This window comes from Loxodonta africana, chromosome 21, assembly GCF_030014295.1.
Source record: "Loxodonta africana isolate mLoxAfr1 chromosome 21, mLoxAfr1.hap2, whole genome shotgun sequence".
Classification (NCBI taxonomy): Eukaryota; Metazoa; Chordata; class Mammalia; order Proboscidea; family Elephantidae; genus Loxodonta; species Loxodonta africana.
Genome location: NC_087362.1, coordinates 15662613 through 15687491, shown reverse-complemented (window position 1 = coordinate 15687491; position 24879 = coordinate 15662613). Strand labels below are relative to the sequence as shown.

General features: G+C 38.1%; 1 protein-coding gene across 1 annotated transcript in view; it reads left to right on the top strand.

Moving 5' to 3' along the window:
- The first annotated feature begins 3334 nt into the window (after nt 1–3334).
- The window catches only part of GALNTL6 (polypeptide N-acetylgalactosaminyltransferase like 6), a 1380753-nt gene continuing 1359208 nt past the window's right edge, over nt 3335–24879 (top strand). Inside the window, exon 1 of the mRNA XM_003415811.4 lies at nt 3335–3665. Within this exon, the coding sequence (XP_003415859.1) occupies nt 3528–3665 (138 nt within the window). The 5' untranslated portion in view covers nt 3335–3527. The remainder of the gene's footprint in view (nt 3666–24879) is intronic.

Below are 24879 nucleotides of genomic sequence, written 5' to 3'. Positions count from 1 at the left end.
AAAAACCAGACAAGGAACCCTGATTACTTGAAATTGTCAGTTGAATCATAACAGAATGCGGTACAGAAGGGAAACAGGAATTTTTATATTAAAGATGTAATAAAGACTTATTAAATCAATATTAATACCCAACTTAAAAGAGCATATCAGAGTTAAAAAAAAATTCATTGGCAATTAATCTAGACTATCTGAACAAAGGGATTAGCTGTCATTCAGAATTTTTTGGTTGTAAACACAACCTAAAATTGCAATTTTATTGAGTTAGAACTATGATCATTTTTTGGTAATTTACATGTAGGATTGTTAAAGACCAGGTTGAAGAGAAAAAGAAAATTATGCTCTAAATCAAAAAGAAAAAGGAAACTGAAAGAGGGAAAGAAAGTGAAAGTGATACCCCAGGGCTATACCATAAAAGGTGGGGTGAACATAAGAATTTTCTACCGTTGTATACTGCGTGTACTTGAGGGGGCGGGGAAGTAATTATTATATCCATTCACTTAAATAATGTTCTCTGTCTAAATGGCTACTGTATGATTACATGGGATAATAATATGTTCATTTCTGATCCAGGACTTTGTTTTCTTGGCAGGTAGAAATTGATATTTTAAATATGCAGTATTTTTTTTTAATTCCAATTGCATTTTTCAGCTCCTTTATTTTTTAAATTGCTAATAACTCTATCCATAAGACAGGAAATATCCAATACACTTAATAATTTGCCTTTAGGACCAGTTGTCCCAGCAAACCTCTCTCTCTGTTACTTCCCAGCATTCATATTTCAATGTTTCAGAACTGTGATTGCTAAGAGACAAAAAGGTTAAAAAATAATAGAGTACAAAAGAAATGGTGTGTGTGTGTTTACTTCCCTGGCTTTTGATTCTGAAGTTGCACTTCTTTAAATTTTTTACATAAATTGGTCTTTATATAAAAAAAAAAAGACACTAAAAAAAAGTTTATTAAACACATTTATATACTCTGCGGTGAGTGCAAGGGATTCACAGAAACAACTACGACACAAAAGCTTTTTTTAATGCAGTCGTACAGTCGACATGTAGCTCAAATGCATTTTAAAATGATATTTTGAAGATATGAAGCATAACTTCCCACTTATTCAATGGCAAGTGAGACACAGAGAAAGAGAGAGGGGGAGAGGGGTAGGAGGGAAGGAGAGAGAAGAAGAGGAGGAGAAAGAAAGGAAGAGAGAAAATACCATTCTGGAGTCCACAGCCTCACCTATCCGGAGCACCTAAGCATTATCTATTTGTTGTAGGTTATCAGTAACAAAGAGGCGACCATGGCGTTTCTTTTTAGCTCTGAAGAAAAACCCGTTGCTGGCGAGTGGATTCCGATTCATAGGGACCCCACAGGACAGAGGAGAACTGCCCCATAGGGTTTCCAAGGCGTAAATCTTTACAGAAACAGCCTGCCACATTTTTCTCCCACAGAGAGGCTGGTGGGTTTGAACCGCTCGTGTTTCCGTTAGCAGCCAAGAGCTTAACCGCTGCGCCACCAGGGCTCCTGACTGGGGTCTAGACAGGCTAATACAACCGGAGTTGTAAGCACGCACGCCTGTCACCTCATCTAAGTCCCCATTCCTTCAGCAGCTAACAGTTCCTGATCTTTAGAGTACCGGTTCCTTGGAGAGGCTGCCACAGGTTCCCGTTTGTGGACAGGGGTGGCAGTGTATCCATGTGTTGGGGAGAGGGAGCAGTCCCATCTGCCAGAGACTTATCTCGATTCCCCCAGTTTTCGGGCACCGAGGGAGGAGTGCGCGAGGACAGGTAGCTTTGCAGCGACCAGAAGCGCAGAGTGCGGGTGTGCAGGGCGGGGGAGGAGCGGAGCGGCACCGCCAGCTCTTAGCCAGGACCCGGGTGTTCGCAGACCCGAGTGGAGCGGCCCCGGGTCTCCGCGGTGTCGCTCCAGGAGCTGCTGCCCGAGGAGCTCAGCCTCAGCCGGCCTCGCTTTGGGATCCTCGTTCCCCCATCACCTACCTGGCCTGAGCGGCGAGTCTCGCGGCCGCCGGGAGTCCCTCTGCCGGACGGGCCCTGCCTCGGTCAGCCTCCGCCGCCTCCGGCCGCCGGCGCCCCCGGCTCGCAGCGCTTCCGCCGGCACCATGGAGGAACCCGGTGGAAACCCGCGGGCAGCCGGCACTTTTGCCTTCGGGATCTCTGGCCTGGCGCCTTTTGGGTGAGGTGAGCCGGGGAGCTGGTATCCCTGCTGCTCCGAGTTTGCCCCGTAACCGTAAAGCCCTGGCCGGGAAAGAGAGGATCCGAGTAGGCTGGGCGCCCCCAAGCCTCCTCTGGCGGCGTCTTCGCCCTGCACTTCTTCGCCGCCGGATTGTCTGTATAGGATCTGGAAGCGGGCGGGCTTGCCCACCTCTGCCCGGGCGGCCCGCCCTCCCCTCCCGGCTCCCGCACGTGGCAGACGGCACCCCCCCGTCTCCGCGGAGGCAGGAGCAGCGAGCGCCGAGCGGCCCCGGGGAGCACGCGCCGCGCGCTTTCGCCTCTGCGTCTCCTCCTGGGCGCCCGCCCGCTTCCAAGCCCGGCTCCGACCCGGGCTCTCCACCCTTCGCCCCGTCTACGGGAGGGGAGATTTCAAACTGCCCTGTAGGCGCTGGTGATGTTTCTTCGGGTTCCCTCAGTCTCCGGAAAAGAATGGTAACATGAACAGCGAAGCGTGAGAGCGTCACCCGAGGAAGGGGAAGAGATTGATGGGCAGGGCGCATACTTGGCGAAGGATCACATTCCCAGGACCGCGCGAGGAGGGGACTGGCTGGACTCCACTGACATCTGTAGCCTCCTTTCCACCAGGTTCCCAGGTGGCGGAGCCACTGGCTGCAGAGGAGTGTTTAGGCATCGAGAGAGGACCAGGAGTTGGTGGACCTCGGTCCAAAGACGACGAGTTCAGCCCCGGATCCCGTGTCCCTGGATCCCCGTGGAGCCGGCAGGCACGCTGGCTCCAGAGGGAGTTGGACTTGATTGAGTTCAGGTGGGTTATTTCAAAGCAAGCACAGGAGGAAACGTTCAGGGAAGACAAGATGAGGAAGGTGATGTTCCAATGTCAAAAGCGGATACTTTTCCTCCTGACACTTGGTGGGATTGAGCCACTTCCTCCGGTCCTCCCTGACCCAGCCCTCCCACACTAAGGGGGGGAGGTACTCCCCAATTTCCTTAAGTATCTGGCATTTATTGACTTTTTCATAACTTATGAAATGGTCATATTTACTCCATTGCTTTATACCGATGGAGGTCGATATGCTTAATGATTTCCTCAGTCAAGTCATTTACTTCTAAGCCAATAGGTAATGCTCTCGTCATAGTTTTCTGGGGGGAAAGTAACTGTGCGTTTGTTCTGCAGATGGCCAACTCCCTCTGAATCCTGCAGATTGGTGCTGAGTACGCGACAAAAGTTTTTAGCTTCTCAGTTTCTGGTGCTTCGCAGGGGCACCGAAAAGGACTTTGGCATTCAACACAAGAAACAGCCAGGGGACCATCTACTTTAACTTTCCTTCTCTGTTATCATTTGCAATGAAGAGGAAACAGAAGAGATTTCTGCAGATGACTTTGTTGTTCATGGTGGCTTTAATTTTCCTGCCCAATATTGGTCTCTGGTCTCTGTACAAGGATAAGCACCTGGTGAAATCTACAGAGCCCGGGGAACAGCAGGTAAGTACCACCCAGAGAAAGATCGCAGGAGGATTGGTAAGACATGCAACCCGGGGGACACAAGGAACCAGGTTTGGGGTAACATTGGGTTTTTGCCCAAGTCTTTACAGAGCTGATATTACACAACTCTAAAGACTTTGGGGTTTGAGCAAACAGTTGTTTTAAGATTGCAGCCAATGGCTTTGTAAAACATTAAGTAAGCTGGGAAAAAAGGATAGGAGAGCCGAAGAAGAAGAGAGCTTGGTCTTTTACAATTGTCTTAGGTTGATTTGGGCTTGAGGTGAATAAAAGGTAACTGTGTTTATTTGTGAGATATGGGAGTGGGCTTGGCACGAATTCAGTCAGGCATGTGCTTATTCCTTTAATCTAGTTTGGTGTTTGTATTACAATGAATTAGGTCAATTAAATCATTAAATTTTTGAACTTGTTCTAAAAAGTCAAACTATTAGTTTTTATATTTGGGCTCTAATTTTCCTTAGCAACAGATTTTCAGTGTGGAAACTTAGTCTCTCTTTCATCTGCCCTGTTGCTAGGGTGATGTGGTAGGGTATACAGGCAGAGTTATTAAGAATATTCAATTTTACAATCTGGTGATAAGTTTGTCGCTTAAAGCTTTCCTTCATAGTGGAAACAACGTATAGTATGATTTTTTTTCTTAGTATGTAATTTATTACCATGTATAACTTAATATGGATCAAAATAATTTTTCTTAGTCAACAGTAATGCAGAATATCCTTTACAAATTGTTGATTAAGCTCAGCATGAAATTGCTGAATTACCTGTTAATACATACAGCAGTTATATAATTAATTTGTGAACAGTGGAATGCAGCCTTCTTCATGATACTGATAATAACCCTTTTTCATTTCGTCCTGTGCATCACCTTGGGATATTAATATTCTTAATTTCAAGGGTCATCACCGATGTACACTGTGTACCCTGCACACATAGAATGTGTTTAAGTAGTTCATTTCTAGACAACAGCAATATATATTAATGACAATTAAATATTCGTTCTTATACTTAACAAAGTTGATTTTTTTTATTTTTACACAAAAAGTAGTTATAGTTTTTGGAATATATGGAAGTAATTTCCTTTTTCATGATGGCAAGAAGTCATTACCAGTCTCTAAACTTTAAAGATAGCTGGTTACTTATGGATTTTTAATAGCTTGGAATCTGGAGGAAAACTTGGCGTATTTTCCTTCAGTAATTGAACTCTGTCATCTTTTCTAATAGCTGTAACTTTGATGTGAAGTTTATTGTATTTTGTCATGGTGGTAGAAAAAGAAGATGAGGACTTTGGATATGAAACATTTTTTTAATCCTGTGTAGATCACTTATTTCCCCCAATCCTTGATATATAATATGAGTCTATTAACATGAGTAGGCAATACATCATTATGAAAAATTTCCAGTGTTGACCGAATAATCATAAAAGCAGAATTATTTTTCCTTGCGTTTTGCTAACTCAGTTAACAATTACCCTCTGAAGCGTTTGCTGGTGTAGCTAACATAATATACTAATGAATCTTATTAATGAGATCTTTATAACTTTCACACTGGCTTTATTGATTTTGGTCCTTAATGAGAAATTTGTTTGTCCAATGGCATAAAAAATAAAATGTGGCTTTTCAGTTCTCTGACTTGTCACTAAAATCTCCAAAACAGTTTCCTTGTTCCTGGTTCTTCTGCAGCAGAGATGAGACATGATGTTGAGTCATAAATTAATGGATATGAAAGGCATGGAATTGCAAGTGAAGGAGGTGTTTCTCCAAGTTTCATATACTGTAGAGTAAATAACTCAGACTGATGGATATCCGATGACATTTTGGTTTAATAATCCTAGGTAACAGTTTGAAACTAAGAAATGAAGAAGAGGTAGTGATATGCCATAAAATGCATGTCAGTCAGGTGCGTTGGTATTTTTCTTCTAAGTAGTGGTTTTAAAACTAATATTTCCTTAAAGCTAAAAAACAAAGGCAGTAGAAATTAGCTGATAACTTATTGAAAGCTGGAATTCATTGTAAAATAGGAAAAAGCTAAGTCTTAAGTGGATTTATTCCACTATTAAATATAATTGGAAAGAAAATTAGAGTATGTTGACATCGTTATATAAGTTTTAGATAAGTGAGAGTTAAGTCATTAATATAAATGCACTTGACCAAATAAAAAATGACTTACAGTGATGAATCAAACAGGCTTAATATTGTGATATAATATTTTGCTTAATGCATATATATTTCAACATCTTAGTCAGTCAGCTAAATATACAGGTTTCCAAATCAACCATGTAATTTGACTGTTGGGTAATATGTTGTTTAAGTTAGTTTATTTTTTAAAGGCATTTACATGGTTAATTGCTAAATCTTCCTCAAAAGCCATTTTTTTTTTTCCTTCTGTTTAACTTCAAGTTGTAAAATGCTGAGGGTAAGAGCACTGGGCTGATTGAGGCACTGAGAGCAATAAGTACTGAAGCTATTTAAAACAAGTCACCTGCCCAAAAGAGCAGTCTATTTTTAACAGCAATTATTTGTGAAACAGTTCGCTTTCTAGGTTTTCATTCTAAGTGTGACATGGTCTAAGTGTGGGATGGTCTTCCTCACAGGAGTGGAAACGGATTCACTCTTTAAAATAGTTTAATTACTACGGTGAGTTACAGGGAAATAATGTAGTTTATGGAGTTCAAAATCATGGGTTGGTTAATAGTTTCTAAGTATATTCATATTTTGTGTTTTACCTGAGCGCGTTATTCGTAGTTTGTCCAAATCTGCTCTTCAGTATCAGTTATGTTTGTTGTGCAACCTGAGATAAGTTGGGAAGTAAGTAATAAACACTTTTTATGGAAAAAAATTTTTTTTATGGAAATTGTTGTATTATTATGCAGTTCAGTTTTTAACACATTATTTCTCAAGTCTACTATTTGAAATTGATTGAACTGTAGTTTCACTTTAAAATCGTTGTGATAATTCTTCGCAATAATAAACATTGTCGCCCTCTATGACACAGAAAAGAAAAAAATGAAATAGAAATTCTCTGATAAGTCATCTAAATGTGTTTTTTTCCTCTTTCCCCTCACAGAACCAAAGGGAATTGATAAACTAGTTCTAATGACACAGTACCATGACAAGTCGTTAGTTTTTGGGTTTTAAATAATTTGGGCTCTGCAAATTGGAAATCAAGTCGTCTTAATACTCATTAAGCTTTTGATATTTTCAGGTTTTATAAAAAATGAAAAATATTTTATTCTTTAAAAATTATAACATTATCTATTGTACTTAAGTGTCATATATTTTTATCAGTGGATTTAGTTTTGTCCCTTTTTTGTTGTTATTGGGTTGGCATAAGGATTACATTTTTGCTATTTAGAAACATAAGTGTATTGAAAAATCATCTTTTGATAATGAGCATGATATTTAACTGAGAAAGATTGCTGGTTTCTCTATTGTACAGTAACTCTTAATTTCATTTTTCTTTTTAAGCATTTACCTTGCTGTTCTTCTCTGGTTTCAGCTGTGTTTGAATTAAAGCCCAGTTACACCTTTAGGTCTTAAGCTGTGCTTTAGGATAATATACAGAACAAGACAATGTCTTAGAGCAAAATGAGTGCATCCAGCATTATTATTGTCTCTTCCTAATCATTTATATTTGTATAAAAACCGTAGTAAATAAAAGCTACTCCAAAACACTTTCTCTTCCTTATGCACATTAAAGAGTTTAGCCAAAAACACAATTGAGCTGTGATAATAGTTTAGCAACTAAACTGCAAGTAACAGGAGCTTCAGAAAGAATTCAAAAATATTGAGAAGGTGAAGAGGAATTTTGCAATTTCTGAAATAAAAATGATGGTCCACATCCCATAATTTTAAATCAGACACTTAAAGTATTGTTAAGAAAGATTTCAGAAACTTATGGTTAGAGTGGATTTTCTACCATATTTCAAAACAAAACAAACCAACGAGGTACTCAAGTCACTTTGAAATTGTGCCATGATTTTATTTCTTTGTACAGTGAAACCTGTGAGAGCCCGTACTAGGCGGGGCTGCCTTTTTTTCCCGGGTTTGGCAAGTTTTCCACCTTTGACAGGGTACAGTCTTACTACTTTTCTATCACTCTCTGTTGGTGGAAAGTATTTGAGTTTTCCTTCTCTGACAGGTTTTCGCCTTACACAGATTCCAGCTTCCGCAGGTTTTTATAATTTCTGTTTATAAAACAGAACTAATCATGCTTGCCATGTGTAAGATGTATAAAGTCACTAGATCACTTATTGGAGATGAGAAACGTTGTGGGGTAATGTTTCATTTTGTGCTTGACAGATGCGTGATTAAATCTCCATTAGAAAAAAAAAAGTATATGTGGTCAAAGAGATGCCTCAGCATTATTGTCCAACTGTTCTAGTGTTAGTCAACCTCACACTTTGAGGTGGTTCTTCCTTTTGACTAAAATGATTCCTTCTGTAGCATTTTAAATCTGCTCTATGATGTGAAAATATCAGATAATTGGTACTTAGTATATACACAGGGCCTCGTGCTTTCCTTTCTCATACTGAAAACTAAAGCTGTAAAGTGTGCCCGTCTGTGTTCTTTTCCCACAAACACCTCAGATACTGGAAGAACTAAGGGCAAGGTGAAAAATGAAGGTTTCCCTTCCTCCCGCACTCAGGATGGTACGTTATTAACACACTAGATGTGAGATGTAGATGTGAGCTGATGCATTGGTTTGAACCATACTGTTCTTAATTAACTAAGATGTAGCTTTTAAATTAGCTTTTAAATTAGGGTTTTAAAGAACTTTTCTTGAATTTATGGAAAATCCATTCAGAATTGCTACAGGACCAGACCACACAGACCACTGTAACAAGTGTCTTAATTATTTGCTGTGACCTAGTAGATCTCTACATGATTAGTTCATCACATTGCCCCGGGAGAGGCAGGGTGTGAGATACAGTCTTCTGTTCACAATCTGGTCAAAAATGAGATAAATTTCTTTTCCTGCTCATTGCTGAGATGAACAAGCTGTGCTGTATCAATTAGCCTCCCATAAGCTTTTTTTTTTTTTTTTTTTTCCGTAAAAGAAGCCAAAAAAGAAAAACCGGTGGGAAAGGTTGGATGATTGAAGTCATGCAGAGAAGAGCATTCAGATAATACTTTTTTTTTAAGTTCCGTTGGTAAAAGCTGTGACAACTTTTAGGGAAGTTTGCAACTATGGCTCTTAACATTTTTTATGCAGATGAAAGGCAGCTAAGGGACTTTGTAATTGACCTTCGAGGAGGAGATAAAAATAAGGGAAAGACAGTATGCAATGTAAGTGTCATATAGAATACAATGTGGATGTGTTTTTGTAATCCAGTCACTCCCATTTCTCACTTGCTCAGCTTCTTCATGGTGAAGAGGTGAGTACTGGGTATGTCAGAGCCTGAAAACTCTCTGATGAGACCATGTCAGCCTCTGTCCTTCCTATTCGCATCTGTGCTTAAAAAGTGCTCTTATGGAATTGGAGGCAAAAATATGCAAAGTACGAGGAGATTCTGAAGATGACAGTAAAGGGAAAGACAAACTATCATAAAATAGATACGCTTACTCTCCTAACCTCCATCTGTCACGCCATGAAGCTAACGATTCCTCAGTTATCTCAAAATGTAATTATAATGCTTGAATGGGCAACAAAAGAGAGTAAACACACATGATTTGTGCCACTGAGAATATGTATTTAGATAAAAAAAAAAATTTAGATAGGAGATATATATATATATATGTGTATGTATATATATATATGGAGCCCTGGTGGCATAGTGAGCCCGAGTGGCATGGTGGTTAAGAGATCGACTGTTAACCAAAAGGTTGGCAGTTCGAATCCACCGGCTGCTCCTTGGAAACCCCACAGGCAGTTCTCCTCTGTCCTATAGGGTTGCTCATATATATATAGATATATAAGATTTATTTATAGGTGAAAAGAAGGGTCAGGGTATTCACAGAAGTTCAAAACCTAACTCCTGCCACCATCTTCTATGGATATGCTAATGTTGGTTACTATGGAACTCCAACTGAGTGGCTTAAATAAAAATAAAGTGGGTAAAAAAATAAGGTAATTTAGGGCTCAAAATTAATTAAAGATAAATCACACCAATGTCCTCTCCAAATAGGGTCTAGAAAATAAAAAGTCTTTCCTAATTTTTTATCCAATTCTTAAATACTGGTTGTTAATTGTAAACTTTTTTTTTTCCACATTATTGTGTATTTTGAAAATGAAATTATTTATTCACTATATTGCACTGGGTACTGGGCATATTGCACTGGAAATTATTCAGGAGTTGAAGTATTCAGTAGAAGGAAAAAATAGAAGCAATATGTCTTTGCAGCGACCCTCTCCCCATTTCTTATTCCTTTCAGTGTAGTTCGGGGATACAGATAGAGTATGTTACGTCATGCCCATTGTTAATTTTCTAAATGGTGAGTTTGAGAGTTAAAACTGATATTCATGAAACAAAGAAACAAGCTCTACACTACAGAACTTCTTATATGTATGATGGGTATTTAGAAAAAGAAGAGAATGATATAGTCTCTGGATCCCTTAGAGATTCCTTCTTCCATAAAGTCTAACATTGAGCTGCATCTTATTATAAAAATTAGACATGGTTGGGATTAGGCTGAGGAAAAGTCATATATGCCAAGTTCATATCTTGGTCTCACCACTTACCAAAATATTTAGTCTTGCATGAGTCAGTTAACATCTTTGAACCCCATTTCCTCATATGGCAACACAGATATAAATTGCCTGGCACACAGTTAATATTCAATTAAGGGAAGTTTAACAAATAGCAGTCACTACCTTTTCTGAGTTTTTAGGACATCTGTTGAAGGTATGAAATAAAGTTGTGCTTAAATTTAATACAGATAAAATATATACAATATACCACTATCAATTTGTCCATTTTTTGTCGATAGAATAGGTATTTACTGGATCTGCAATATGTACTAGTGTACTAGACCCTGGTGGAGATAAATGATGAAGATATAAAGTATTTTTTAATTGGCTTATCATCTGTTAGTTTAGAAAAGGTACATACACAGCTATAATTTAGGGCCAGATATGTAAGTTGTTTTATAAGAAATACATGAGAAATTATATTAGATTCTAGAGGAGGTAGAAAATATACCAATTATTGTGTGATATTTATGTGTGGCCTCATTCTAAGTGTTTTCTGTATATTTACTAATTTAATCCTCCCCAAAATTAATTGAGATAGGTTCTTCTGTATAATCAATTGTCAGTTGAGTAGTGCAGTGGTTTAGCATTCAGCCACTAACCACAATGTCGGCAGTTCAAATCCACCAGCTGCTTCTTGGAAACCCCATGGAGCAGTTCTGCTCTGTCTTATAGGGTTGCTATGAGCCAGAGTCTACTCGACGGCAATGGGTTTGTTTTTGTGTTTTTTTGGTAAGACGCAAAAGCCTTTGTTTGAGTCCATGCAATCTGGATTCATAAAAAGAGAAGTCAATCAGCAGAGTTAGAAGCTGCAATTTTTAAGGCAAGTGAAAACAGAAGACATCATTAGGCTTGGCAATTAGCCCCTGATACTTTCTTCGTTGTAGTCACACACACTGTAGAGGTTTAAAAGAAATTGCAAAAGAATAGATGATAAAACTAAGATATCTTCTATTTTAAGATAAGAGGTGTTGGTGAGGTCCGCACTGACATAAATGCCTGAGTGTGGAACCCAGCATGGTTGGAGGCAAGTGAAGTCAGAAGAAGGACAATGGCCTGAGAGAATGAAAGAAAGGGCAGTCCTAAAGGAGAGTGAAGACAGTCAGGTGAAATAAAGCAGAGGGACTGAAGCAAGAGAAGGCTGTTATGATCTGACAAAGTAAATTTAGAGCTTGTGCTTTTGACAGTTTGAATGTACCTCCTGGCAGTGAGGTCAGATGTTTCCCCCATGCAATTATCTTGCTAATTTGGAAAGGTGTTAAAAAATTGTGAAATGTTCCGTAAAGTGTGAAGCAATATAGATATATCATAGGTGTGTTAGCTAGGTAGATGCTAGATAATTAGATGTTTGTTTTAGTTAAATATAATTCTATAATAAGGACTGGGGACTATAATACTGAGTGGAGACGTCAAGAAACTCTGTGGCCACCTGCCCCAAAAGTCAGCAGTGTGTTTGTCAAAGTAAATGCAGACCACGACCAGTAGGAAGGAAAAGAGGAAGGGGTTAAACATAGTAAGTGGGGCAGGGTGACATTTCTTACAAGGATGAGGAGACAGTAGTATTCAGTTGCCAAAGATTTCAAGACATTATATTAATAGTAATAAAATTATAATAATATAAGTAGAAATAAAAAGGTAATAATAAAAATAAAAATAATATCTATTGAACTCTTACAGTACACCAGGCACAGTGTTAAGCTCTTAAGCCTTCATAACAAATCCATGGTTTATGCAATATTGCGATGCTGTTTTACACATGCAAGGAGCTGTTTTGAACCTGTCAGGATCATAAAGTGTGGTTATTCCACCAATAACAAAGTGTTGGCAATATTTATAATTCACCATGTAATGCAACTATATTGGAAATATTGTAGACCAAAGCAACATAATACATTAAATAACAAATATGAATGAGAATATGCACAGTGGTGAAGGACATGAATGTTCAAGGCAGACTACCTGGTTCCAGTTCAAATTCTGTCACAGGCCGTGTGACTTTTGGCAAGTTATGTATCTTCTCTGTGCCTTAGGTTTCCCATTTCTAAGTGAGTAAGTAGCAATGCCTATTTGTTGAAGCTGACGTGAGGTTAAAATCCTTAGAGTACTGGATCACACAAGGAAGCAGTTTAAAAGTGTAGCTATTATTATGTGTTAGAATTTTAGAGAATTCACGTTGGAAGAAGCACGTTTCCACACCCTTTTTTTCATGGCCCATTGTGAGTAGGAGTCCTTTTTCAGATATGATTTTTTAAATTTATTTAAGCATTTTAAAAAGGACCTTTAAAATATGTTTTGAAACACCTTTAGCTTCTTTCTGTTTACCTTTTTATTCTTGAATAGGACATACAGAAAGTAATACAGTACTTAGTTTGAAACGCTTGCATATCTTGAACCAAGGGCTCATACGAGCCTTTTATATCAGAAGCAAACCAGATGGTAACAGAAAACTTAGCTCTTCTCAGCATATGCAATCAGCAACCAAGACTATTTTGATGACATCCCCTCACCCCCATATTTTTAGTGCTATTCTGTCAGCATGACATTGATTTCTGAACCTGTGTTCTGTCCTTGGTGGGGAGTAAATTTTTTTTTTCTAAATATTGTCATTCAATCAATCAGTTGAAACTTCCCAGGAGGATAATCTAAACATGTCTTTAGGCTCTAACATTTTATTTTCTTATTTTATATGACTTGAGTTTTAACACCATTGTTCTCATTGCTTCTGACAGTGAGGTAGAATTAGAAAAATCAAGAATGATGTTGCTAGAGACGAGAGTTGAGTAACATTGACAAAGGAAGTGCTTTCTTACTCGCTCTTCTAGTGCTGGCAAAAAAAAAAAAGAAAGAAACTGGCTGGAAGACGCAGTAATGAAAAGCTGTATACAACTAGGTGGTGAGGGGAAATGATAATGCTTTGATTCCCTGGCTGAGTGAATGCAGTCATCTTTTAGATAACCTTTTAACAGAAAGGTGTCATTAACAACGAAATAACGGGGTTGTTCTCCTTTTGACTTCTGTAGAAACTTTTGACTTTCTTTACACAAGTCAAAAGAAATGATATTTTCTCAAAAGGCTCTCACCATTGCAAGGCTAAGATCTTGAGTTCTAATATACAGAACCCTCCCCCCTCAGCAAAAAAACATACAGAACAGAGAGGTAAATACAAGCATCAACAGGGTAATGACCAAGAAAGACTAGAAATTTAAGCAACTCTCTATCATTTTACCTCATGTTCCCTTCTTCCTGCTTAAAGCCTTCTCTCCTTCCCTTCTTCCTTGAAACTTTTCATTAAAGAAAAAAATCTCACCTAGGTATTGATTTGATCAATTATTATCTCATCCAGATCTGCCTCCTAAGCATCTGACCCACATACTAACCTGAAGTATGGAAGTTAAAACACTTTGAAACCTTGACTCATTTGAGTAATAGAAAAAGATTCTTTTGAACCTAACTGCATTTCCAATTATTGAAATATGTGTGAGAAGAGATATTTAGCTCAAGGCTTGTGCTGTGGCTCTTTGTTGCTGTTTTGTTGCTTGTAATACTGGGAGCCTTAACCTATTCCAAACTATGTAATTAGAAAGTAAATACTGCTTAGTTGTGTCACCTCAGGGAAACAATCTCTTGTAAGTTAAAAGTACAAACTGGCCCCTTGAAACCTAAAGCACCAGTAAAGAATCTCTCTTGTTTTTTCCTATTTAGCTCCCTGTTCCGTTTTCCAACCTTCTCAAATCTCCCATGATACTACCTCTCCTGATATGCTCAGCAGATGGCCTCATTCTTCACTGAGTGTTGAGAATGTTTATGTTGGAAGAGCTAAGACGTCCTGTCATTAACGCAGAAAAAGCGCCTGCATTTGCGTGGGCATTTTCCCACATCTCTGCTTGTCTTCCATGACTGTGGAAAATGCCCCCAGATTTAGGATAAGTCCAGGTTGTGGTTATAAATAAGCTTCACTAGGGACTTCCACCTATAAGATTCTTTTTTCTCATTCCTTTATTTTATTTTTATTTTCAGTCTTTTCTTCTCTGATCCATCCTTTACGTTAATGTTTAAACTTGCTCAGGTTTTTTCCCATTACCAGAGGAAAGTGGGGAGCAAAAGCAAGGCAAACAAACACACCCCTCCGCACCCGAGCTATTGCGCTCCTTCTCATACACAAACATGGTGCATCCTTTTCCTGACTTCCCACTTCCAAGTGTCTTAGATGAATCCAGCTCCCACTAGTCCACATTAACCACGTTTGCCAAGGTCACCAACAACCTCTTGGTAGTTAAACCAGCGGGTACCTCTTACTAGTCATGTTATTTGACATAATTTAACATCACTGGACACACCTACTTGAAACTGTATTCTTCATTTCACCAGAAGAGATGGTAGTGTGGATTTGAGGAGAGAAGAGGTGGAAAAAAGCAGTTTTGGAAAACAAAAAAGAGAGCTGAATAGAAAAATGTGGAGTGATTCTGGTAGTTTAGGTTTCACTGTGCAAACTCCTACTTTAATTCCCCACTCCCATGACCCAGCACCCCCCAAACAACAACAATGAAAAACACCAATGTCCTTATCAGTGTCCCTTTCACTAAACTTTTGTGTTCCTTGGGGATCTGTACAATTACTTTTTGTTCTGCACTTTCTGCAGGTGAATCTGATATAGCCCCTCATAATTTCAGTTATCAAATTTATGTTGATGATTCCCAAATCCTCATCTCTAATCCAAATCCCCCTCCTAAGCGTCTGACTCACATGCCGACCTGAAATCTAGGAATATTTTGAGCTAAATTCATAATTCCCTACCACATGCTATACTTGTTCTTTTTTTGGGTCTCTTGTCCAAATGAAGTACATTGTCACCCTTCTGGATGTTTCAGTCTGAAAGTCAATCAAATTCAATTGATTGCTAAGTACTAGCAATTCTGTATACTACATCTCTCTTGAGTCTATGTTGTTGCTGCTAGTTGCCCTCTAGTCCACTCCGACTTATGGAAACCTTATGTATAACAGAACGAAAACATTGCCAAATACTGTACCACCTTCATGATCATTGACATGTTTGAGTCCATTGTGTGGTTGTTGTGTCAATCCACTTCATTGAGGGTTTCCCTCATTTTCAGTGACCCTCTACCAAACATAATGTCTTTCTCTAGTAGTTGTTTATTGGTCCAGTTGTAAGAATTTTCATTTTCTTCATGTTCAAGCATAATCCATACTAAAGACTGTAGTTGTTAACCTTCCTCAGTAAGTGCTTCAAGTTGTCTTCACCTTTCACAAGCCAAGTTGTATCATCTGCGTATCTCAGGCTGTTAATGAGTCTTTCTCCAATCCTGATACTGTGACCTCCTTCCTGTGGTCCAGCTTCTTGTATTGTTTTTTCAGCATACCAACTATTCAAGTAAAGTGAAAAGGTACAACCCTGCTGCATAATTTTTGCGATTCTTAGCTACGCGGTAACTCATTGACCTGTTTGAAGGACACAAAATCCAATCATTGAGTGTTCTCTTTCTCTGTTCATAGCAACACCTATAATATAGCTTCAGTTTAAGGTGTCTAGACAAACATGAATAATTTCAAACAGGTGCTGTTATGGATTAAATTGTGTCCCCCAAATGAATAATAAATAAGGAAGACCAAAGAAGAACTGATGCACTTGAATTATGGTGTTGGTGAAGAATATGAATAGACCATGGATTGCTAGAAGAATGAACAAATCTGTCTTGGAAGAAATACAACTGAAATGCTCCATAGAAGCGAGGATGCTAAGACTTTGTCTCACGTACTTCAGGTATGTTATCAGGAGGGATCAGTCCTTGAAGAAGGACTTCATGCTTGGTAAAGTAGGGGGTTAGCAAAAATGAGGAATACCCTAAACGAGATGAATTGAAACAGTGGCTGCAGCAATGGGCTCAAGCATAACAATAATTGTGAGGATGGTACAGGACCGGGCAGAGTTTCGTTCTGTTGTACATAGGGTTGTTACGTGTGGGAACCATCTCGATGGACCTACCAACAACACGGTTATGCATTAAATTGTGTCTGCCAAAAAGATATGTCAAATTCCTAACTCCTATCCTTGTGAATGTGAACTCGTTTGGGGAAATAGTTTTTCTTTGCAGATGTTATCAGTTAAGTCATACTGGAGTAGCATAGGTCCTAATTCTGATCTCTTCTCAGTGGTGCCTTTTAAAAGGGGAGAACATACAGGATAACAGAGGCACACACACAGCCAGATAATAATATGTGAGCATCCATCTGTAAGTCGAGGAATGCCAAAAAATGCCTGGGGCTGCCAGAGCTGAAAGAGACAAGGAAGGCTCTTCCTTTAGAGTCACGGAGAGAGAGCAGAGCCCTGCTGACTCCCTGAATTAAGACTTCCAGCCTCCAAAATGTAAGGATAAATTTCTGTTCTTTAAAGCCACCCACTTTGTAGTGTTTTGTTACGGCAGACCTAGGAAACCAAGATAGCTACTATGGCACTTCAGGAAAGCCTAGTTTTTTAAAACTTTATTAATCTACAAAATCACTTGTAGATTTGATTAATACAAGCTACAAGGAACCACCAGTGTGCTTCGTTAAAAGTATAGATTGATATCTTTCCAGGGGCTTACCTTAATTGGAATGCTTCACACTTTAAGACTCCTATTAGTTTAACTCTCTAGGGCCGATTCTTATTGGAACAGTTCTCCTTTTTACGAAACTGCCTACCTTGATTTACCTGTGTTAATTTTAATTAGCCATTTGTATAGCAGGCATATGGAAGCTGGAAGAAAAAAGAAGAAAATGCAAGGGTATAATTTATGAAATAGATTAGGAAAAACTATAAGGGCTAGAAAAGATATGACACGCTTTTGTGGTAGAGACATATTAAATGTAGTGTCTTTAGGGAAAACGTCTGACTGTTCTGATAATTAAATAGCATTGTGTTTCATGATATGGTTCCACAGCATTCTTCATAATGCTAAATTACTTCAAGCAAATTAATTATATCTCCTCTTGTTTGTACTAATGTTATGATCGGCTTTGAACTTTTGAACTTTTCATTCTGACATCTCTATCTACTAGTTCCGTAACTTTCGCCTTCTTTCATTTCAGTTGCTTTTGCATCTATCTCAATATGTGTTAAAATGATTTCAATAAAAGAAGGTTTATTGATTGTATTCAGTTTTAAAAAGTTGCCTAGAGGCATCAGAGAGAGGTGTTTAAATTGGATCTTTATCCAGTTCAATGGCATCTATTAGTAAAAATGCCATTTAAAGATATTCTTATAATTGGGCAAAAATGATTCATACCATTACACATTGACTCGCGTCATAATATTTGAGTGCAAAAACTTAAGTTCTTTAATTTTTTTAAGTGCTGTCACCTAAAAAAAATAAGTCCATGAATTTTATGCTAATTGTTATGAGAAAATGAGTACACATTTTTTAAGCAACATGTCTGACTTGAACACTTAAGAAGTGCTTACCCTATTTACAGTACATTCTCTGATTTTACCTTGTTTCTGTGTCTCCATTTTTGTGTTGTTATTTGAGATACATTATATCTTTGTCAGCACTCTTACTGTAATATTTCTGTTTACTCTAGATGATTGAAGGGTTCGTTACCTTTTATACATATACAAATATATACACATTCTAATTTTCTGTGTTATTTTCATGTGGAAGAGATTTTCATTTTTATCTTTCCAGATCAAATGTATAGATTTTCCTTCAAGAATAGACCTTTGTGTATTTTGTTTTAATTTTAAGCCAGATGCAGCTTAAAATATTTGTTACAGGTACAGCTCAAATATTTGTTACAGATATTTGCTATCTTTGAATATTAACATATTTTCAAATGTTTTTTCAGAGTCTTCACATTTTTTAAATATTTTTCTTAACCAATCTCTAAAGTGGATATTCCTATTAACTTACATTACCTTATGAATCAGTTTATTTCATGCCATCTTATTGTTTTGTTTCAGGTCTAATATTTTCTCTTCTTTTTTTATTCATGGCATTTAAACCAAAAAAAAAAAAAAAAACCCACCAAACTCATTGCCATCTACTTGATTCTGACTCATAGTGACCCTATAGATAGAGTCGAACTGCCCCAAAGTGTTTCCAAAGAGTGGCTGGTGGGTTCGAACTGCTGACCTTTTAGTTAGCAGCCAAACACTTAACAATTATGCCACGCGCCAGGGTCCCTCATGGCATTTAAGACATGAGATATAAAATGTATATATATGAATCAAGGCCACTGTCACGATTAATAGACATGTGAACACATCGAAAGAAAGTATTGAGGAATATGTTCATTTCTCATTTTAGTGACCTAATTTTATTCTTGGGCTTATTTAATTTATTTGAGTAAGCATAAGAAATTGACCGTGACTGTCAAAAACAACACTTACAGATTGTGAATGACAGTGATTACCGTGGACATGCACAGACGAGCCATAAAATTTAAGGAGAAGGACGGCACGTCTCTCCTACCAGCTGGAGGTGGATATCTGCAGTTAATGTATATGCACTTTTAGATGAATAGCAACGTGCAGTAAGCTGCTAAGTCCAACAATTATCAAAGCAGAACGATGAGGCTCACCCATCCTCACATATTGCTGAAGTTACATATTTGGGGATTCTTTTTTTCAGTTTTAAGTCTGCCCTAAATGTTCACTTTGATCAGTATAAAGTGCCACGAGATGGGCCAAATCTCATTTTGATGATTCTCCCCTCAGGCCTGTTCCACATATGGTCCAATTAGTCACGCACTGAACAGCATTAGGGGCGGGTAAATACGCAAGGTTAGTTTATGAGATCTATCGTGCAACATTACAAGAAGCTTTCTTTTAAGTGTGGCATACAGTATAAATTGCATAGCACAGTATGCAGCCATTGCACAATGAATTGCTATCGACTGGTGACATTTTTGGCAAATTAATTTCTGTGTAGTAAAAATAATTATTTCTAAGAATAAATATTATCTGTGGATGAATTCTTGGCATTTCTAAATTAGTCCAATTTTAATTAATTAGCTAAATATGCTTTGTATTTAGGCAGAATTAGTTGAAACTGCAAATATTAGGAACGAAATAGAGGAAAAAGAATTCTATTTTGCAATAAGCTACCTCCATACATGGCTAAAATCTTTACTGTTCTGAAATTTGGGCCACTTCCTTTTTTAATGCTTGTTCCTGGATTTTGTTAATTTGTCTTTACCTATTTATGTATTTATTTTGTTCAGGCTTATAGCCATATTTTGAATGTCACATGGAATTATTTTATATACTGTCATGAAGAGAAATTTATTTTCTGCTCTTCTGCTCCACTATTTGCTAATAGTACAGTCTAAGTCATAATGTAACATCGGATTTCTCTGTTGTTAAACTGACCTTGGTGTATATTAGCACAACATAGCCTAGGTTTATATTAGCACAAACTTGGACCTATTCAGTAAACATGCAGTCCAGTCTATTAAATAGAGAAATATATTTAAATATATGCATTATTTTAAAATATGCTTTATATATTATTTTACTTGTTAAAAGACTGCATTTCTTTAACCCATACTTAGATTTAACTTCTAGGAGCACAACGCTTTAGCAAAACTATGTCAACTACTATTTGAAGATGTTTAGCAAAATGCGTAATTATCTTTCCTTTTCATACTGTGTGTGCATGTTTTTGTGTTCTTCTCTTTCATGTTCTTATTTGAAAAATTAAAAGAAGATTTTCTTTCACTTACTAACTTTTTGAAACCAAGTCTTCATGTTCCTTGGCTTTGGGTAACACCTAGAAGCCAGTTTGTAAGCAGATGCTATATTGTAAAAGATTAATGCTCATATTTCAGGGAATTCTGTGTTTTTGATCATAAGTGCTTTAAAGCAAATGTGTGTTTTCCCACCTCCCAGATATGATTGACTGTCACTGCAAAATGAATAAAATAGCCTGACTTCCTCAAAAGTCAGGTGTGGAAACTAAGCAAAGTTATTTATCAAAACTACACAGTGAGTTGGCATTCCAGCCTGGGTTTAATTTAAGCCTTAATTTTCTTGAGGCTGATGAAGTTTTCCTTTGTAGCATAACTGCTTTGCAAAGATGTTACTGGTGCTTCTGTCTTTTGAAGATGTCATGTTCACATCTGACCCTTATAGCCTGAAAACATAGGATACTGACCCTAGTAAACTCTCCAAATGCCTTCCTTCATAAAGAAACAAGCACTTGGATGTGATGGAGGGCTTTCTGTTGCATTTGGTTCATTGAGAGTACATGCATTATGAGATGGTTAATAGATTTTATTTACATTTCACATACTTTTACAATATTTCATGGTTAATAGATTTGAGGAAGGAGGTAGAAGATATTAGTGGTGGGAAGGTGTGCATACACTCTCTAGATACCCATGTGTCTCTAGATAACCATGAAAAGCGCTGTTTTCTAATGTTGGCCCAGGTAAGAGGGATTAAGGTCAGGAGGCATAAAAGTTAGGTATGTTTAGGTATAATACCTAGGGCTGGTTTCTATAGAGAAAATTAATGAACCAGGGAGGGGGGTGAGTGCCTTTTATTATTATTTTTTTGGTGTGTTTATTTAGTTTTTTCCCCCAGAGTGTAACTGGTGGAGTTATTTCAATTGAAGAAGCTTGTAGCAAATAAGTTTAGCCATAACCTGCAATATTTTTTTTTTTTTTTTTCCTGGAAGAAGAGAAAGTATCCCGGTGACTGTTTCTAAATTGTCTCCTTTAGCATGTACCATGTTTTTTTTTTTTTTTACTTTTATTAAGCTGCAAGTGAACGTTTACAAATCCAATCAGTCTGTCACATATAAGTTTACATACATCTCACTCCCTACTCCCACTTGCTCTCCCCCTCTTGAGTCAGCCCTTTCAGTCTCTCCTTTCTTGACAATTTTGCCGGCTTCCGTCTCTCTCTATCCTCCCATCCCCCCTCCAGACAAGAGTTGCCAACACAATCTCAAGTGTCCACCTGATATAATTAGCTCACTCTTCATCAGCGTCTCTCTCCCACCCGCTGACCAGTCCCTTTCATTTCTGATGAGTTGCCTTCGGGGATGGTTCCTGTCCTGTGTCAACTGAAGGTCTGGGGAGCATGGCCGCCGGGATTCCTCCAGTCTCAGTCAGACCATTAAGTTTGGTCTTTTTATGAGAATTTGGGGTCTGCATCCCACTGATCTCCTGCTCCCTCAGGGGTCCTCTGCTGTGCTCCCTGTCAGGGCAGTCATCGATTGTGGCCGGGCACCAACTAGTTCTTCTGGTCTCAGGATGATGTAGGTCTCTGGTTCATGTGGCCCTTTCTGTCTCTTGGGCTCTTAGTTGTCGTGTGGCCTTGGTGTTCTTCATTTTCCTTTGCTCCAGCTGGGTTGAGACCAATTGATGCATCTTAGATGGCCGCTTGTTAGCATTTAAGACCCCAGACGCCACATTTCAAAGTGGGATGCAGAATGATTTCATAATAGAATTATTTTGCCAATTGACTTAGAAGTCCCCGCAAACCATGATCCCCAGACCCCTGCACTTGCTCCACTGACCTTTGAAGCATTCATTTTATCCCGGAAACTTCTTTGCTTTTGGTCCAGTCCAATTGAGCTGACCTTCCATGTATTGAGTGTTGTCTTTCCCTTCACCTAAAGCAGTTCTTATCTACTGATTAATCAATAAAAAACCCTCTCCCACCCTCCCTCCCTCCCCACCTCGTAACCACAAAAGTATGTGTTCTTCTCAGGTTTACTATTTATCAAGATCTTATAATAGTGGTCTTATACAATATTTGTCCTTTTGCCTCTGACTCATTTCGCTCAGCATAATGCCTTCCAGGTTCCTCCATGTTATGAAATGTTTCAGAGATTCGTCACTGTTCTTTATCGATCAGTAGTATTCCATTGTGTGAATATACCACAATTTATTTACCCATTCATCCGTAGATGAACACCTTGGTTGCTTCCAACTTTTTGCTATTGTAAACAGAGCTGCAATAAACATGGGTGTGCATGTATCTGTTTGTATGAAGGCTCTTGTATCTCTAGGGTATATTCCTAGGAGAGGGATTTCTGGGTTGTATGGTAGTTCTATTTCTAACTGTTTAAAGATAACGCCAGATAGATTTCCAAAGTGGTTGTACCATTTTACATTCCCACCAGCAGTGTATGAGAGTTCCAATCTCTCCGCAGCCTCTCCAACATTTATTATTTTGTGTTTTTTGGATTAATGCCAGCCTTGCTGGTGTGAGATGGAATCTCATCGTAGTTTTAATTTGCATTTCTCTAATGGCTAATGATCGGGAGCATTTTCTCATGTGTCTGTTGGCTGCCTGAATATCTTCTTTAGTGAAATGTGTGTTCATATCCTTTGCCCACTTCTTGATTGGGTTGTTTGTCTTTTTGTGGTTGAGTTTTGACAGAATCATGTAGATTTTAGAGATCAGGTGCTGGTCGGAGATGTCATAGCTGAAAATTCTTTCCCAGTCTGTAGGTGGTCTTTTTACTCTTTTGGAGAGGTCTTTAGATGAGCATAGGTGTTTGATTTTTAGGAGCTCCCAGTTATCTGGTTTCTCTTCATCATTTTTGGTAATGTTTTCTATTCTGTTTATACCTTGTATTAGGGCTCCTAGGGTTGTCCCAATTTTTTCTTCCATGATCTTTATCGTTTTAGTCTTTATGTTTAGGTCTTTGATCCACTTGGAGTTAGTTTTTGTGCATGGTGTGAGGTATGGGTCCTGTTTCATGTTTTTGCAAATGGATATCCAGTTATGCCAGCAACATTTGTTAAAAAGGCTATCTTTTCCCCAGTTAATTGACACTGGTCCTTTGTCAAATATCAGCTGCTCATACGTGGATGGATCTATGTCTGGGTTCTCAATTCTGTTCCATTGGTCTATGTGTCTGTTGTTGTACCAATACCAGGCTGTTTTGACTACTGTGGCTGTATAATAGGTTCTGAAGTCAGGTAAGGTGAGGCCTCCCACTTTCTTCTTCTTTTTCAGTACTGCTTTGCTTATCCGGGGCTTCTTTCCCTTCCATATGAAATTGGTGATTTGTTTCTCTATCCCCTTAAAATATGACATTGGAATTTGGATCGGAAGTGCATTAAATGTATAGATGGCTTTTGGTAGAATAGACATTTTTACTATGTTAAGTCTTCCTATCCACGAGCAGGGTATGTTTTTCCACTTAAGTATGTCCTTTTGAATTTCTTGTAGTAGAGCTTTGTAGTTTTCTTTGTATAGGTCTTTTACATCCTTGGTAAGATTTATTCCTAAGTATCTTATCTTCTTGGGGGCTACTGTGAATGGTATTGATTTGGTTATTTCCTCTTCGGTGTTCTTTTTGTTGATGTAGAGGAATCCAAGTGATTTTTGTATGTTTATCTTATAACCTGAGACTCTGCCAAACTCTTCTATTAGTTTCAGTAGTTTTCTGGAGGATTCCTTAGGGTTTTCTGTGTATAAGATCATGTCATCTGCAAATAGTGATAACTTTACTTCTTCCTTGCCAATCCGGATACCTTTTATTTCTTTGTCTAGCCTAATTGCCCTGGCTAAGACTTCCAACACGATGTTGAATAAGAGCGGTGATAAAGGGCATCCTTGTCTGGTTCCCGTTCTCAAGGGAAATGCTTTCAGGTTCTCTCCATTTAGAGTGATATTGGCTATTGGCTTTGCATAGATGCCCTTTATTATGTTGAGGAATTTTCCTTCAATTCCTATTTTGGTAAGAGTTTTTATCATGAATGGGTGTTGGACTTTGTCAAATGCCTTTTCTGCATCAATTGATAAGATCATGTGGTTTTTGTCTTTTGTTTTATTTATGTGATGGATTACATTAATGGTTTTTCTGATATTAAACCAGCCTTGCATACCTGGTATAAATCCCACTTGATCAGGGTGAATTATTTTTTTGATGTGTTGTTGGATTTTTATTGGCTAGAATTTTGTTGAGGATTTTTGCATCAATGTTCATGAGGGATATAGGTCTATAATTTTCTTTTTTTGTAATGTCTTTACCTGGTTTTGGTATCAGGGAGATGGTGGCTTCATAGAATGAGTTGAGTAGTATTCTGTCATTTTCTATGCTTTGGAATACCTTTAGTAGTAGTGGTGTTAACTCTTCTCTGAAAGTTTGGTAGAACTCTGCAGTGAAGCCGTCCGGGCCAGGGCTTTTTTTTGTTGGGAGTTTTTTGATTACCCTTTCAATCTCTTTTTTTGTTATGGGTCTATTTAGTTGTTCTACTTCTGAATGTGTTAGTTTAGGTAGGTAGTGTTTTTCCAGGAATTCATCCATTTCTTCTAGGTTTTCAAATTTGTTAGAGTACAATTTTTCATAATAATCTGAAATGATTCTTTTAATTTCATTTGGTTCTGTTGTGATGTGGTCCTTCTCATTTCTTATTCGGGTTATTTGTTTCCTTTCCTGTATTTCTTTAGTCGGTCTAGCCAATGGTTTATCAATTTTGTTAATTTTTTCAAAGAACCAGCTTTTGGCTTTGTTAATTCTTTCAATTGTTTTTCTGTTCTCTAATT